At 40.5% G+C, this 19174-nt stretch overlaps 1 protein-coding gene across 1 annotated transcript in view; it reads left to right on the top strand.

Moving 5' to 3' along the window:
* sall1b (spalt-like transcription factor 1b) overlaps positions 1-4489 on the top strand; it is a 4996-nt gene extending 507 nt beyond the window's left edge. The window contains exons 2-3 of the mRNA XM_030790547.1: positions 515-3891; positions 4079-4489. Coding sequence (XP_030646407.1) covers positions 515-3891; positions 4079-4489 — 3788 coding nt within the window. The remainder of the gene's footprint in view (positions 1-514; positions 3892-4078) is intronic.
* The last annotated feature ends 14685 nt before the right edge of the window (positions 4490-19174 follow it).

The following is a 19174-nucleotide window of genomic DNA, read 5'->3' as shown; positions in this document are numbered from 1 at the left end:
TAGCGCGTTACCTCTGCACTGAACTTCTCAACGAAAAAAAATGGAGTGGGATGTAATTGATACCAGAGAGATTGCACTGTTAAACGAGGAGGGAAAAGGAGATTAATTCAATAGTTAATTTAATTTAGTCTCCCTGTTCGAATAGCCCACTGTTCAATTAGCTCACAGTGCTTCGTACTTCGATACCAATTGCATAAACACCTGATCACCTCTTTTTACTTCTAAACAAATTTCAGCTTGTGTAATTACTGCTAAATAAGCATGCTAGTCCAATATTATATCCACTGAATAGTTTATTAGTCTCTTGTCCATTGTATTTGCCAATGTATCTCTCTCTCTCTCTCTCTCTCTCTCTCTCTTTCCCTCTCCCTGTCTCTGTCTTGATATTTCTCCATAGCTTTGCACTTTCTTACAAGCCTTCAGAAAACATATATTGCACAAGTTATATGTATCAGCAACTGTGACAATTAATCAAAGATCTCATGTTCTCCTTTGTGCTTTTGTGAAAATTCAGAGCTTCACATGAAGAACCCACCCTCACTGGTCTGTGAAGCCCACGTCTGTGAAAGATGCTGTGCCGAGTTCTTTGACCTAACAGACTTTGAACAACATCAGAAGGATTGCCCTGAGAATCAGTTAGTTCTAATTGTGAGTGAAAATGGAAGTCCAGCCTCCCCTTCTCACTCATGCTCTTTGAGCCCTTCTCCCGATGAAGCAGAGGAACAAACAAATGACAACATTAGTAATGGAGACACTGATGAACTTGGAGACTTTGCAAAAGATGGAACACTGGCTGAAAATGAGGAATCTATGCATGTTTCTGTAACTAATAGCCACAGTCAGGATAGTACCAGCCCATCTCATTCGGTTCATAATGGTGGCTTTGGGAACAGCACAGACATTGTAACACTCACCTCAAATATCTCCTCACCCCTGCCTCAACCAAGTCACCCTCCTGAACTTGGCAAAATTTCATCAATCAACAGTAATGTCTTCATCGAAAACCTGGAAAGCACGAAAGTGGCGGTTGCTCAGTTTTCACAGGAGGCATGCTTCAAGGAGGTTACCGTTAGCAACACCAGCAACAATAAAATGACAGTCCCAGGGCTGATTGAGCAACTTATGGCCCTCCAGCAACAGCAGGTGCAGCAGCTAAAGCTTATTGAACAGATTCGCCATCAGATATTACTGTTAGCAGCTCAGAATCCTGAGATGCCTGTAGCTTCCAGCAACTGCCAAGGTGCATCAAGCTTGCCACACAGTAACCCACTGTCAGCGCTCAGCTCACACCTTTCCCAACAGCTAGCGGCGGCCGCTGGTTTAGCGCAAAGCCTCGCCAAGCAGTCTGCTAGCATTAGCAATGTTAAACCACTTAAACAGACCAACAAACAGAACAACCACGGCACATCCGTTCTGTCCTCTCATGAATGTTCACAGGCAACGGACAAACATAGGGCAAAACTTGATCTCCCAAAAGATACGGCTCAGCTTTCCACCAAGCAATACGTAGATTGTAATGCTGACCATGTTCAATTTGGTAGCACAACAGACCTGAAACTACCTCCTCCCACTGCTTCTGTTCCAGTAAGTGATATGCCAAACTCAGCAAGTAAACTATGTCTACCTCATAATGTTTTTGGCAGTCAAATCTTCACAAACTCACTGCCAAGCATCGGGGCTATTGTGGAAGATCTGAATGCCTTGACCGCTTTAGCCCAGCAAAGGAAAGGAAAGCTGCCCAATGTGACGTCTTTTGAACACAAGAGCTCTTCAGATGAGGGCCTGTTTAAGCACAAATGCAGGTTTTGTGCCAAAGTGTTTGGTAGTGACAGTGCTTTGCAGATACACTTGCGATCTCACACTGGAGAGAGGCCATATAAATGTAACATCTGTGGCAATCGTTTTTCCACCAGAGGAAACCTCAAGGTTCACTTCCAGCGACACAAAGAGAAATATCCCAACATCCAAATGAATCCTTATCCAGTTCCAGAGCACTTGGATAATGTGCCAACGAGTACCGGTATTCCTTATGGCATGTCATTGCCTCCTGAGAAACCAGTGTCCAGCTGGTTGGAAAGCAAATCTTCTGTGACGAGTTCACTTGGTTTTTTGCACCCTTCAGGTTTTCCACATACAATTAAAAAAGAGGACCAACCTCTGTCCATAACTAGAACTGCCAGTCCTGATGTAAGTACCTCTTATGAGGCTGAATCTTGGGAAAGGAAGCATAGCATCTCGGAGGGCCTTAGCAGAGGGCCTTCTCCAAACTCAAATGAGAAGTGTAATGAGGTCAAGACTTTTCACTTTGGTACATCCGTGAGTCCTGCTGCAGAGAACACTGCTGTCTTGCACCATACTTCTACCAACAACCCTTTGGTCAATACCAACTTACCCTCTCCATTCATGTCTGAACAATTAAAAAGCAAAGTCATTTGTAGCAGTCTTTTGGATCCTAAGGAAACCTCAGAGACCACCAAACTGCAACAGCTCGTAGAGAACATTGATAAGAAATCAACTGATCCCAATGAATGCATGATCTGCCATCGGATTCTCAGCTGCCAAAGTGCTCTGAAAATGCACTATCGAACACACACAGGAGAGAGGCCATTCAAGTGCAGAGTGTGTGGACGAGCATTCACAACCAAAGGCAACCTTAAAACACATTACAGTGTCCATCGTGCCATCCCACCCTTAAGAGTCCAGCACTCGTGTCCTATATGCCAGGAGAAGTTCAGCAATGCCATGGTTTTGCAGCAGCACATCCGCAAACACATGGGCGGACAGATTCCTAACACCCTGGCCCAAGACAACTGTCCAGAGTTAATGGAATACATTTCAGAATCATTGGATGAAAGGAACCTTGAGGATCTGGAGAAGTTCTCAGATGGGAACATGGAAGAGGACTCAGAGAGTGTATGTCACAACAGGTCAAACTGTACAGACTCATCAGGGGGTAGCAGGAACTCCTCCCCCACCCCTTCAGAAGTGGCCAGTGTTGTTGATTCAGAAAGTCATAGGAAGACTCCAAAGGTGGAAGACTCATTGGACAGCACGTTGAAAACAATAGAGAGTGAGCCAATGGATGGACATAGTTTAACCTACCAGCCCTCTTCCCTTGAAGGCGTCAGAGAGGGTCAAAGGACTGGGAGCCCAACCACCTCTGGAAGTATTTCTTCTCTACAGTCTTCTTCACCCAATAGGTCAGGAGTGGTTAATGGGAGATCTCCCACTTTGGAGAGGCATCAGAGAGCTTCATCTATAGAGCAGATCAATGTGGAGTTCATACAGACAATATCTAGCAGTCCCCCAAAAGATTTAATCAACATCGTTTTTCCATTCCGTGAGCGGGGTACCTTCAAGAACAATGCATGTGACATCTGTAACAAGACCTTTGCTTGTCAGAGTGCCTTGGATATTCACTATCGCAGTCACACTAAAGAGAGGCCATTCATTTGCACATCTTGTAACAGGGGCTTTTCCACCAAAGGGAACCTCAAGCAGCACATGCTTACCCACCAGATGCGAGACCTGCCTTCCCAGTTGTTTGAGCCAGCCAGCTCAAACCCGGGTTCAAATTCTAGTCCATCAGCTCTTTCCATGGGTGTGCAGCTGCCCTCAAAAATAAAGATGGAAGTCAATGGAATGATAAATAAGGACGGAAAGAGTGTGACCTTAAGTATGGTGAGCTCCTCAGCATCCATGTTGCCAGTTCTTCCCGCAGAAGCTCTTGCACCTCCAAGGCGAACACCCAAACAGCACATTTGCCTCACTTGTGGAAAAACCTTCTCTTCCTCCAGTGCCCTACAGATCCACGAGCGGACCCACACAGGAGAGAAGCCCTTTGCCTGTACCATCTGTGGCCGTGCTTTTACCACCAAAGGAAACCTGAAGGTACACTATAGAGATTAATATGTAATATGAAAGTACCCTGTTTTTTTTGTTTGTTTGTTTGTTTTTTTGAGTAGACTGTGGTCATTTGAATTGGTAATATCTCAAATAAATATTTATAACCTTAGAGTTCTGACCTGAAATGGAATTGATAGGCAGACAAATTACCCATACATATTTTCCTTTCCAGGTTCATATGGGAACCCACATGTGGAGCAGCTCCTCAGCCAGACGAGGACGCAGGCTATCCATCGACGGACCTTTGACATTCCTCAGATCAAATCCAATAAAGCTCCCAGAGAGTTTCCAGAAGGATATGACTGGAAGAGTCAAAAACAATGGGGACTCTGTTAGCCTTTGGAGCCAGTATGCTACGGCAGGTTTTACTAATGGCCTGGCAATGAAGACCAATGAGATCTCTGTCATTCAGAATGGGGGAATTACACATTTATCAGGTACTGTTGGGCACAGTGGAACCTCTCACATTGGTGACTTGACAGGGAACATGGAAAAACTGCACAGCACAGAACTTAGCAGATCGCTCCCTTGGTTAGACAGTATGACTCAGTATGAAAACGGACAGAACTTTCATCTCACGTGACAGACTGTGGACAGTAAAGATGTCAGTGATTAATGCTTTCATCAGCTTTTCTCCCACATAAGTGTAGGAACACTGTACTATGCCTGTTATGCCTGTTATTCAAATATGAAAAAGAATTTTAATGTTTAATAATTTTGTACAACATGCATTTGTCAGCTTTTTATAACTAATATATTCTGTATTTGACGATAAAAATGTTTGAAGTGGAGTGTTCTTATTAATAATATTTTAACACGTGTTTCATGCATCAGGACAATGGGTTTGTACCCCCTGAAAATATATTTTCTTAGCTGCACATATTTGCATTTAAATATACATGACAGCACTGAAAACAACGTTCACATATTTTAATGTCTGATCATTTAGTGATTAATTTAATCACCTTATTGTTGTATCTGTTTGAAAAATGTATCATTCAAGCATTTTAAAAGTGTTTTCCATGTTACATTTTGAAATAACTTGCACATATTTTTGTAAAGTGAAATATCACACCCAGTTTTTATCACAACCATTTTCAAACTTTCAAGCCTTTTCAGATCATTTTTTTTGTCGTGGCCTGTTGTTTTCACAAATCAGTGACCATTTATTTGTATATAGATATTTATTGTCAAACACTCGCATTATTTATGTAGTACACACACTAATTTATAGTTTTTTCCTTGTAAACCTCATGTTATATGTACATCATACTATTATTCACAAAGGAATATTCCAGTCTTTGACTTATTTATGATTTATTTGATTGGAGATCTAGCCCAATATTCAGCAAAAGGATGTTACTGTTGCACTTAAATCACTTGTTAATTTTGTGTTTTTTTCCACTTTTAGGTATTAGCTTGTTTACATTTAGACAACTCAGAGTGTAAGAAGGACATGAACTGTTGTATATTACTGGCAAAGACCATAGAATCACCATTAAATATCATTCAAGATGCAAAATAACATTTTTACAAAGACAGTGTTAATGTTTCGTCATAGAATGCTAGATTTCATGCACATATGTGCATAGGGAATCCTGCCTAAGAATTGCAAAGAAACCATATTAACTTGTGACTCTTATTTCCACAAGTGTGTGTTGCTAAATGTCAATAAAAGGCTTGTTTGTGTGTTCAAGGGCTGACAGGACTGAAAGAGTCAAGCATAACATAGTACAAAACAAAAAGATCTGATAATTGACAAATATTGCACACAATCCAGATCTGTCATTGTGCACTGCGGGCCAAAGTTGTTCTTGAAGTATAAAAACAAATGACATAAACTTCAACATTATAGATTTTAAATGTCAGGTTGAATGAAGTGATTTTTGCACCCCTTTAGGTAGCATAGACTTTAATTATGCTTAGATCAGTTTTAAAGTGCAAAACTACATTTCAGTACTTTTCACCACAAAAAACACTCAGTTCAAATACTGAGTGTAACACTAGGCTGTAGGGCATGTTTCTGTACTTTAAACACCCATTTCAAACACCAGGACAGAACATGAACCTACGTATTTATTTGTACAGCATAAAACTTTAGTCATCCTATCCCTAAATCATCACATTTCGCTACAGTCTTGGCACAGAGCTGATTGTGTCCTCAGTGTGTGGAACAGGAGTTCCAAAGCAGGTGCTGTCCACTCATGTCAATGTAGGTCACTTTTGTTCCCAGAATTTACATTTCAATCAGGCAACCAATAATAACACATTGTGTTAATACTGAATGATCTTAGCCAAGGGAAGATGATACCTCTCCCCTAACTCTGAAAGAAGAAAAAAGGTTTTGCATTCATCCATTCATTCAAAGGCACAACTTGTATAGAGATCAAGAGCACTGCCTCATATTTCTACACACCATTTACCATATGGACAGATGTCGCATTCATGGCCAGTGGCATGGAATTAATTGCTTAAACCTGTGCCACGTTTGCAATATTTAGAGCTATCTGTCATTGAGTAGGCCTCTATTCAATAACCAGTGATTTTTTCGGGGCAAAATGTGAAGTATTTTTGGTCAGCATCAGTCGATGAAGGTCAGTCAAAGCAATATATTTAACCTGGTTATGGTTTGCACAAATAAGAGCTCTAATACTCCTCTATACAAGTACTACACACACTAAAAAAAAAAATCAATGAATGGTTTTCTGTCTTTGAAGAGCACCAGTAATCATTCAGTATCTTGTCTTGGAAGAAAAAAGAAACCACATTCAGAGGTTAAGTTAAGTGAATGTGTGTTTTTCTCTATCCAGACAGCTTAGCAAAAAATATTTAAAAATAACAACAAAACAAAACAAAATCAAAGAACAAAAACAATGACATTTTGACATGCAATCTTTTTTTTTTCTACATAGCCTAATTTGTTGTGAGAACCAGTGTTCTTTCTTGCAATTTAAACAAAGCAAGAATTATCTACCCTTATTATCAGAGGATGATGAGTGGGGGGGGGGGGGCATTTGGACACAAGCATATCTTTTGATTCTCCATAGTGACACATCCTGGAGAAAAGCTTCCCAAACACAGAAAAACGTCTGACTCATAATGGCCACTAATATGTCCATTGAGTGTTACCTCAATAATCCCACATATCAAATCCCCTCTGAATAAGCTCAGTTCCCTGAGCTGTCAGACCCCATTAAACATCTCCCGTAGCCCCAGTGCCCAGCTGACATTAGGGAAACTCAACACCAGCCCACCCCCATTAGCATTATAAAATGAGTAATCAACTGGAATGAACCACGAGGGACCCACGACAAAAAACACAGAGAAACAGCTAACCAGATACGTAGCTTTATCAGACAGATGGGAAGCTCTGAATCACCCACTATCAAGTTAGGTATAAACATATACGTATATAAGAGACAGAGAGAGAGAGAGAGAGAGAGAGAGAGAGAGAATATGCCATTAACAAATGATTTCTGTAAAATTGGACCAAGTAAGGACACTAAGAATAAAACTTAACAGTAAGTGTGAAGTATTTTGTGAAGGATAATGTTATTTACATTCTCATTATGATTAACAACACAAACACAGAATTTTTCTCTGTCCCCGGCTACCTCTTCTTATTGTCATTTAAAGGTGAAGACGGCTTAGATGCTATTTTCTTTCCCAGGATAGCTAATGTCATTTCTGTCTCACACTCACCCCTGTGTGGCATCCAAGTCAAAAACAGGAACACCCTGTCTGAAATTACACACATTCTCAGGCCCTAATGAAATCAAACTATCATTAAACCTCTCTATTCTTACCCTGAATTATTAGGGATTTTTCTACTGCACACTAGAGTGGTGTCAGCTGTGTTTTCCTATTGTATGACATATTCAATAAGCATTTGTCCTTTTTGTCAGAATCATTTGAATTCAGATCTGATCATTCACGTTTAATGAATTCACCTAAACTGCTCCTAATACTACTACTACTACCACCAATAATAATAATAGCAATAATAATAATAAATAGAATACTGTGTCATATATTTCACTATAAATACAGTTTTCACACAGTACAGTGAAACAGCACTATGTCATCCTTCCATGTATCACTCACCTGAATTCTAAAGCTTTTAATAACTAAATATCAGTTACTTTATAATATGGAGGTCAACTAGTTATCTCCATTAACAACACTAAAATGTCAAGTATGCGCATAATATCATCAAAACAGAAGGTTTGTACTTTCTCTCTCAATTCACCTAAAACAGAGAGAGAGGGGGGGAGAAAGAGAGAGTGAGAGAGAGAGAGAGAGAGTAGCAGGAAGGCTGACACACTGCGGCTCTGGCAGCTTATTTGAAGAACTCATTACAGGCAAACAAACGTGCTTTTCCAATCATTGCATATTTCACTTCAAAACTGCTGACATCAGTGAGCTGTTTACAATGCTAAGAGAGCATTTCCTTTGTAAGCACTTTGCCTGTGATCATCTCACTTTTGTTACAGCGACAATGGAAATATTCAATAACAGAAGAACAGCCAAATCTGCACCAGGGCTTAGACCTGTCCACCCCCAAAACCCTACAATTGATAACACCATGATTATGCCTTTGTATGCGGTGCGCTTATGGCTCAGATCATATCACATCATAAAAAGCTCCGTCAACTTTTTTCAGGGATCACTGTGTGTCTGTTATTCTAGAGAGCGGTATTTTGTTGACTGAGCATTTTTCTCATTCACAAATACCTCAACACAATAACTCAACACCCTGTTACAAAACTGTCAGTGTCAGTTATATGCAAATGACTATTTGACTACAATTGCTCTCAACTTCTGTTGAAGGAACTTCAGTTGTTCATTTAAAACAGTGATAATTGTCAGGATAGTGTGAAAGTGCACATCAAGTAATGCAACGCTTCCTTTACGTGTTGTTTAAATCACTAAACTAACAATGTGTTGAATGTAATAGTGTTTCATTGTAAAAGAACTGAAAAAACCATAATCATTTCTCCATGTGGATCTATATATTGTGTGATTTAGCTAATTAGTTTGCAATCACTCGCTCACGACCTAGAGGACATAAAATAGGCACCAGTATATTCATGGCAAGCATTAGTTTCTACACAGATAATCCAAACCAAATTTGGACAACATCTGTCGTTAACACGGCCTGCTGTATATTTAAATTAACTGTAAAAACCAACTGAAAAGCTCAGTCTGTGAGTTTTAAATTTGACCCAGTTAGAGCAAAATGTCAACCATTAATGGATGAAAATCCAAATGATCAAAAAACCTATAATTCCAGTTTCATCCTATTATGTCTGATAACTATAATTTGCTCATACTAGACAACAGTTCACGCAACTGTCACACTTTCAATGACAGCACGCAAGCATGGTTTTGGTCTGCTCCCTATGACACATCCACCTGTTCACTTGTGTCTAAACAGCATATGCAGCAGTTACTGGGTTTGTACATGCTTCAGTATTTATGACTGAGAATGATCAACGGCCTTTTCCACATTGCATGGGATTTCAGCGTACCCATATACATATGCTTACGTTTGGCTGAACCTATATGTCTGCATTAATTAACCCGTGTAATTACACCTGGCAAATATATATTTGAGATAAAACACATTCATTCGTGAGTGGTGCTTATGGACTGAATGTGATAAGAATGTTTCTCTTTTGATTAAGCGTCCAAGTGCATCAAACACAGTATACGTGAATAATCTGTCTCTGATACTGAAACTGACGATGAATGTATTCAGAAATATGGGCATATGTGGAGTGCTGAAGAGAGACTGTAATTTGTAAATGCCAGAACAGCTGAGGGTCAATAAACCGAGGAGACGAGGTGAAGTCGCTCGTGATGAATGGCCGTGGATGCTCATTGTCTCCTTCTGTATTCATGTAATTAGCCTGGATCTCACTGGGGTCAGAGCTCTGGGGTCAGACCGGAGACGCCGCTCCCTGCCTCGCTAATCCTTATCTCTCATACTGTTACAGACATTTGTTATCATTTCTCGATTCTTGTTTATTTGACGTTTCCTTGTTTTATTTATATATTTTTTCATGCATGCGTATTTATTTATTTATTTATTTATTTATTTACGTGTTACACGCTGGAAAAGTGATTCCTAATATTTTTAGGACCACGCAATTTGTAATATATTTATGCTGGTACTTGTTATTTTCCGTTTTACCGAGTCTATTATAGAAACTTCTGACCACAAGTGGCATCAATGACCTTAAAATTTGTTGTTTCATATATTTTAATGTTGATTATGTCTGGAAGCAGAGGAAATGTAATCAAACATGCTGTTAGAGTGTTAATATATGTGCTGAAATACAAGCAGTTTCTCAAAGTGACACAGTTACAAACCCAATCAGCATGAAGCTGTCAATTTCTCTCTTTCCTCTTTCTCTCATTCCCATCCACACAAATCAATGTCATTATCCTTTGGCACTCGGAGACACCCAGGTCCATCCTCTTCAATCTCAGGTCACTAATTTCATTACAAAGAAGAGAGAGACAAAACACACAAATATCCTCACAGCAGGGGGGTGGGGGTCGGGGGGGAGGGCAAGCCAGCCTCACAGTGCACAGTGCAGAAGAGATGGATGTGTGAGTGGGGTGGGGGGGGGGGTGTTTATGGTGGTTAAAAATGTCAATGAAATGACGGCTGGCGGTTTGAATGCTTTCTGACAGGCTTGACAGGTTCATGAAAAAAGGAGCTAAGGGAGGGAGGACGTAGGGAGGAGTGAGGTAGAGGATGTGAGGAAGAGGAGGCGTCAGGGCTAAACGCCGTGGCTGATTCAGTTATGACCGCTGCCGGGGGATCTGAGAGGAACAAGGGTGGTCACTTCAAAGCACAATCTCATTTTTTTTACCGACTCTTTAAGGCGCATACAGTTTAGAAGCTGTAAGACTAACCACACCCTTTTCCAGTACCTTGATTCATTACTCAAGTTGTTACATAATTCAACGACTCATATAACAATAACAGAGACTCAAATAAACAAGGCCTTAAAATTCTATTTCTCTTTGATAACTCATGCCAAGTACTTGTAGATTCCAGTTGCAATGAACCAAGTCCTCCTCGCAATACACAAAAACATTGCAATACAAAAATATACAAGCAAATGGTAACCAAATTAAAGAATACTTTGTACAGTTTGTACATTCTGGTCTTTGATCAAAATGTCATTCGGCACAATGTTAAATTACAGCTGCACCAGCCAGTCTTGGGACATATGAAACATTGTGAAAACTGCTTTTAAAAAGATGAGGAACACAAATTATTCATAGGAAGGCAGAAGGTGAGTCAGACTCACATGCTTACCCCTGTAAATTATAAATAGGGGTTAATTATGGTGATTCGCATAAGGTCAAGTCAAACTCATTCAGTGGTCAAGGACCAGTGTGGATTACATTTGTTCCATAGTGTTGCCATAACACCGCAGTGACACACCCATTCATATAGCGAGTTACACAGCAGAGTGTCACAGTCCCTCGATACCTCAGCCCAGGGGTCAAATGTTCACACATTGCTTTCTTGTGTTGACAACCTATGTAAGTGGCATGCTTTTAAACAGAGACCATAATAACAAACCTAATGAAATTTGGATGACAATTTCAGATGTCGTGAAACATGAATATCATTGGATTGGCACAGACTGTGTAATTGCTGTGTTGTCTGGGATTATAAGGACACATCGGTTGAGGTTATAGGAATGCATTTGTCCCGCAACGCTCTAGGAACCGTCGGACCAGAGCTGTAAAGCTGCTTTATAATTCACAACCCTGCCCAACCCAAACTGTCTTTCTCAAACATCTCTCTTACAAATGCAGGAGCTTTTGTTACCTTGTCAAAGCACTTTCGTTGTTTACCATTGAAACAGTGAAGCATCAAAGAGGGATCCCCATAAGGGACAGTTGTGTGTTTTTTAGGGTTTTTTTTCTTTTTTACTCTCCTAGACTGAGAGGTGTTTCTCAGTTCCCGGGCTGTACCTGACCATGACGGTAATGTATGGATGAAGCTTCCTCCAGGGGTCGGAGAGACTGGTGTCCATCTGAATAACAGTCAATCCTTTGTCATCTGAACCTCATATCATACATTCAACACCTGCGCTCCTCTTCGCCACAAACATGATCTTTGCCTCCATACATGCTAATAAATCTGTGGACCAGAACACTGCCCGTGGGCAAGAACATTGATCTGGTGTCTCTGTGTGCATTTGTGTGTGTGTGTGTGTGTGTGTGTGTGTGTGTGTGTGTGTGTGTGTGTGTGAGTCTACTGTCACTACGCTTGTTCGTTTGTCTGGGGCCAAAACTTTTCGCATTTTTGCGTGATTTTAAACTAAGTTGGTGAGACTGCATTTCATTTCAGATTAACTCTCACAGATTTCAAATGAGCGCAGTAGTTATGCAGACCAAGTATTGGAACAGCAGGTCAACAACAAAGTTGGACTTCTCTGGAAGTTTTGTGACTTTGGCTTTGACGCATTGTTACATGTCACAGAATGTCTGACATGGAAAATACAACCAAATCAGTCCGTCCACTGAGACTCCACAACACAGACTCTCAAGCAGTGTTAGAGTAAATGTCGTCAGAAACTAGCGATATCCAACACTATTTAATTTTTATGCATTTACTTCAAAACATATTGCATTTATCAGACCACCCCAACATCTGTACCAGAGGGATGTTTTCATGTTTAGTTTTGAAGCCTCAGTTCTTGAGATGTCAACAACACAGAATTACTTCAGAGAAGTTCAGAGAGCCCACACAAACACTGGTTCGTTCTATTTGGTGTGGTTCCGCTCCATCAAACATTCCCCTTTTGAGTGGAAAACACATGGGTCATCTTCTTGTCCTGATTTTCACAGAAAAAAACCCCACTGTTGCTTTTCCGCCATCAGACCGCAGGTAGGGAAGAAACAGTGTGTGTGCTCAGAGGTCCCACACAACAGATCGGTTTGCTCCAAACTGCTGTTACCACAGCCAATTAACCAAAGACCTCTTAGTGACGGGAAGTGCGGAGACACGCTACAGTGAAGCAGCAAGACCTACAAAGAGATGGGCACTTTTAAAATGGGATTCCCCTGCAGAACTTAGTAGACTCCCTCTCTGATTTAGTGGACTCCAACAAGAAGGCCTGCACAAAACAGAAGAAACAGAAGGGGAAAAAAAAAAATCTTACTTTTAAACTTGCGTTTCTCTGATTTTCCTACAAATGTGTCAACCAATAAGACAGGTTTGCGAGACGGTGTTGGTCTGCCACAGTCTAACCCGGGGTAAAAACAGAGGATATATTTGTCAGTTGTCAAGAGCAATTTCATTAGGTAGCAGATAATAAATACGGTGTGGTACTGGTCACCTTGATTTGCATGCTTTGTGTTTCGTTTAGAGAGCGCCTCAAAAACCAACACTATATGAATAACTGAACAGTTTTCTTGTCCAGAAGTTAATAAAAAACCCGCTTTAGGAGTCATGAGGGCTCACGATGACAAACGAATGGCGTCCACACTTCAGTGATACACTTATCATCAACACACTGTAATATAAATATGCAAATCAAGCCGACGTGAACTTTATAATCTTCTCTCGAGTCTATTCATCTCCGAACAGCATTTATTTGCATAGTCAGAGAAGCCCATGCATCACGACCATGCCATTTTGAAACCAAATATTAATCAATTTTAGTGGCGTGAACCGCACGACCTGTGGCCGTCTCGCTGTAATATTACACCGGTGGCTTACGGTAACCGTGTCAGAACAGGGTTGACGTGGCCCATGCATCCAGGTCATCCATGATACAGATTAATGTAATAACAGGGCGTAAGACCAGAATTTGATTAAAGGTGCTCCGTCGACTCTTATCACTATGGACCATGGACTGTCTTATATCTATCAGCTCTGTACATCAACAAAGTCATGCACACTCAGAGAGCTACGAGTCACAGTTTTTCTTTCTTTCTTTCTTTCTTTCTTTCTTTCTTTCTTTCTTTCTTTCTTTCTTTCTTTCTTTCTTTCTTTCCTTCTTTCTTTATTTCTTTCTTTCTCTCTATCTCTTTCTGTCTCTTTCTTTCTTTCTTTCTTCAGTTTGATGTAAATACACATTTATTTGATCTGTGTGACCCACTTTCGTTTGGTCTAAGGGTGATACGACAAGCCAGGCACACACACTAGCTTGTTTACAAAGCAGGCATTGACCTTGAATTGCCTGCGATGACATCATGAGAAAATGAGCATAAAGCTGTGCGGTACAGGAAAACCTGGGACAACAAAATGAAGGAGAGGGTGATGACGTCATAGAAGAACTTATGGAGCCATGCATGGAAGCCGGTAGCATGTGCGACCTCACTGGAATCAACTCAAGCATTCTGCTCCCAGCACAGTAATTACCATTTTCCCTCAGAACCTCAGAATGTTTTCTCCTTCAGTCACTGAACATGTCCCTAAGCTTCGTAGGGCCACAGTGGCTGCTCCTGACGACTATGAATTATCCACTCACACCCGTACACGGCTCTCCCTGGCACAACACCATTGTTCTGGAATTATGTCTCCAGCAGCTGGTGGGTATGATAATCCCAGGATAACTGATGATCCATTGTGTGAGCATTCATGGTCCGCGCGCGTGTATGTGTGTGTGTGTGTGTGTGCGCATTTGAGAAAGAAAGATAGAGAGACGTGAGGGAGAGAGAGAGATAGAGAGAGAGAGAGAGAGAGAGAGAGAGAGAGAGAGAAAGAGAAACAGAGGGGAGAGAGAGGTTTAAATCGTATGTGTTTATTTGATTTGACCATAAGTTTATGTGTATTAGCGTGATCACCTGTATCAAATTTGCTGCTATTTCCTCATTTTGCTCCAGACTGAATTACCTCAGTACTAAAGCTTATTTAGGTATTCAGTGCCTAGTGAGATCAGAGACACATTTCACAGAATGTCAGTGGATATTACTACACTCACTTTTGTCTCCTCATTCAAAAATAGTCATGAATTTTTCAAAGAGATGTATTGTTACATTAATATAGATGGTTTAAATTTCCATAACAATAGAAAGGTTAAATGAACAATGGAGGGGTGGTGTGACATCAGCTCATTTGCATAAAATGAATGATAATATCCATTGCCGTTTTTGAAACATCTTAAGTTACCTGTCATTTAGAGTCATATCAAATTCCGCCATCACTGACGAGCTGAAAATTGAACAGAAACTGTTACAGGAAGTTGTGTTTGGTAGAGAGGCAACAGCATTCATGCGAAGATAGTAAAACATCCTATTTGGTTTCACCCAAACAATGAATCCACACGAGCATGAAGGCATTTGTTTTGTTCAAAACCAGTCAAGCCTCACATTAGTTAATTACCATCCGATCACAAGTACAAAACATATCTAATATGCTCTGTCCCTCACACACCGTTTTCATTGACTGACCTGTGTGCTCAGACAATCAACAGAATATTAAATGTTTCACGCTGACATTCCTTTTATATTCAGAGGGGCAAGTATCACCTCCGCTCTCTACCACTCAGTGATAAAAACACGACTGAGTTACAGTACAACAGACGGTACTGGTCAACAGGAAAGAAAAAAAGCCCTGTGTGTGAAGGCAGATCAATGAATTTTGTCTTATTTCTCAATGGTACATATATTTCACATTTACATTTATTCATTTAGCAGACATGTTTCTCCAAAACGACCAAGACAGGAAGAAAACAAAACCAAGCATACAGCCATAACGGAGCTGTCTGTTGCATAGTATTTTGTATTTTGTTTTTTGTTTTTTTTTGGAAAAGCATTTTTCTCTTTCCTGTGGGTTAGCTTTTTGAGAGTTTTAGTGCTGAAAACTGACTTTAATAGATCCATGTTCTATTAGGGCCTAAAGTGAGATACCACCCCCCCCCCCCCACCCCCCCGCTGACAGGCCCTGACATTTCTCCCATCGCGGATAACGCATTATGAAGATGACAGTATAGACTTCAGCACATCCGTAGCTCTCTAAGGCTCTCTGGCATTTGCACACATGTCCATTTTCTTAATACACTGTATTGATTACATTTAACGTTAATCAATTAGTAATGGTTTTGACATTTCAATATGACCTTATGGTCTGCCAAGTCTGAGGTGAAGACAAAAGGAAGAGCATGTCATCCCGCTAAGAAGTATGACCAAACCTTGGCCGCTGCGGACGTCTTCGGTTACCGGCATAAGAAAGCGATTCAATCAGGTTTTCTGGTAAACCATAAACCAGTGAAGCCAACTTTCCATTTTGGTGATATAAATTATAACTTCTTCCAGTTATATCAAGCATGTGACATGCCTATGATATAACTGGGGAAAAAAAAAAAGAAAAAACAGAAACAGAAACAAAAAAAAAACATGAAGGCAACAGTGTGTGTGGACGTCTGTGCTGATGTTGATGATTCATAAGCATTGCAAACACTGCTGGCCTCTTTTGTCCTCTTACGTATAGCCATACTGTACATCTAAAATGACAGATCCTATTGGTAATTCAGTTGGGCAGACAGCGTTTCACAATGAGACCTTATTACCGCATACAGCTGTCACAGACAGAGTGCTCCGACACTGCCCGCAGGAACAAAACGGGAATTATGCTCCAGACAAAAGAAAATGTATGTATCAAAACTAATAAATAAATAGCAAGTCCCAGCCTGGCACGCCAAACAATGGGACCTAATCAAAATGGTTGCTTGATGCCATTGTTCTCCGTGCTGGGTTCATCTCTGCACTTATGCCTGTATGAATGGCAATGTTCTAGATCACAGAGCACTTCTTGTCTCATACAGTGATACAGGCCTTTCAGAGAGACACAAGTCCAAACCCCACGGGCCCTGATCACTGTTACTCTGACCTACTCTCACATCTGCACCGGGACACCGATCTGATAGCACGGTTTGAAGCTCAAAAGCATCCGCGTGATCTGAGAACCAAAGAGACGGCGAGATGGTGTTGTTTCAGAGGAAACAGACCTGGAGGGCCCGATTCTCACCCAGTGAAGAACACGGAAGAAATGTCTGCCTCTTGTCTGCCTTCTTCTCGTCTGTCTCTCGTCTGCATTCCTCTTCTCTGAATCTCCACGGAGGAAAGTTCTTCTATTGACACGTGCCAGCAAAATGGTAGAGGAATTCGTGAATTTTATTTAACCCTCGCAGTCACAGACACTCATAAAGTCATGGCTTCTTGGTATGAAGGAGACATCTGAAATCTTCACAATTCTCAAATGATTATTATTACCCTAATATTTATCAATAGACACGGAAGCAAAATATGACATTTCACCAAAAATAACCATAGAAAATACTAGGCCAGCAACAAACTGTTCAGTTTACTTCATTTAAACATTTTGTGCATGTGGTGGACAGGCATTTGTGGAAGAGAGCCAGTTGAATTCAGTAACCACTGAAAAACATCTATACATAGACTGATTTATTAAAAAAAAAATCGAAGCTTCCCTTTTCTTTTAATATATTATCTCAGTGACAGTTGAACTGCTGAAAACATACCTCCTGCCAGCTCAGCAGAACTCTTAAAAATGTCGAAGGGCCTGTATCTGACCACACACTTCTGAGATAAAGTTCCATAGTAGGCTTTTTGAGTGGCATCATATTTCAGGGTTCCTCTCCTTCTTGTTCGGAATGTTTTTATTCTTAAGTTGTTAAAACCAAACTTTGTGTGTGTGTGTGTGTGTGTGTGTGAAGGTTTGAAGTACTTATTTATTTATTCATTTTTTAAATTCTTTAACTACATTTAACACATTCATTTTGGACGCCAAAAAATGAGAAAAATCCTCCCTGAGGTCCATGGTCACAACCGATTGTGCAACACCACCTAGAGGACATGAATGGTATTTTTTTTCCAACCAAGCAGGGGGAGCCAAGCTACACCACAGAGCCATGGTTCAACAGTAATAATTTGTCACAGGAATTCACAGTTTACAGAAATATAAACTTCGAAAACTACAAATACTCTTAATAACTTCACTAGCGTCCTCACCCCCATCTCTGCTTTAAATCAGCCTGTTCTTCAGCTCTCAGAACTCAAACCAAACTGCTTCTGGTTTTTTGATAATCAACTGCTTCAGTTATCTTTAGAAGTTTATCATATTATCGCCATAACTCTTCTAAGACTTTTAGGAGAATGTCCACAGAGATGTAGTGTTTCTGTCATGGATTTAAAATATCCCTGACAGAAGTCAATAAATTCTTTTTTTTTTTTTTGTCAGAGCCCATTTCATTTTAACAGGTGCAAAGGGGGAATATTATGAACAACAGAATGTAAGAAGAGAACGACACGCAAACACTCCCTCCCCGAAGTTTCACTTCCTCTTTGGTAAAGTTTATACCAGTTAGACAGACGCACTTATTACCACTGCGCCCTCGCTACTGATCCATGAACTCTGTCCAGGTCTCGCATTCTCAGCCTACTTGACCAGTTCAGTCCTTCACGTCTGTGAGAAAAACAGACATGCTCAGGCTCATAAAAACTGCTAAATCAATTACTTTGCCACTGCTGCCTTTCCATGGATTTCCTAACGCAGGTAAGTCAGTTGTGGTTGACTATACCTCTGTTAATTTGCCTGCAGAGTAATGTACAACGAACGGTCGCATTTTACATTTTGAGACCAGGAAGTCTGTGCATTTGTTTAAAGTTGTCACTTTTTGGACAGACTACCACCCCCCCCCCCCACACACAGTGGCTGACACAGCTCAGTTATCAGTCATTAAAAGAGGGGAAGTGCAGTCTTTCCTTTGAAATTGAAAGTGTTTCACAATGAATATGACTTATTTTTACTGCAACTTATCATTTACATCTGCACTCAGTTCCGTGCTAGTTGTTATAGTATCTCTCTGTCTGGTTGTTAAGTTTTTTTAACTTATGTTTGTGTTTGTGTGTGTGTATGTGTGTGTGTGTGTGTGTGTGTGTGTGTGTGTGTGTGTAAACTGATATTTCTGAGGCCACTTCCAGCTGTGATCACGTATGTTATAAAGTCGCCGTGTTTTAATGGCACTGCTGAGTTACATTTCACTGTTGAATTACAAAGCTAAACTGAACGACATTGCTAAATATAGGAATATCAGATAAGTTGTGAAGTATTTTTAAATTTCAGTCCTGAGGTCTAGCTGTGATGTCTGAGGATACCTCCTCTCTGGAGTGAAATAAGGACCATAGGCTACACACAGAAGCTGGACTGAATACGGAGAGCGACTGTGGTTAAGAAAATCTCTCCTGAAGCACAGACTAATCCACA

Source organism: Chanos chanos, chromosome 13 (assembly GCF_902362185.1).
Source record: "Chanos chanos chromosome 13, fChaCha1.1, whole genome shotgun sequence".
In the NCBI taxonomy this organism is placed as follows: Eukaryota; Metazoa; Chordata; class Actinopteri; order Gonorynchiformes; family Chanidae; genus Chanos; species Chanos chanos.
This window is presented reverse-complemented; position numbering and strand designations above follow the sequence as displayed.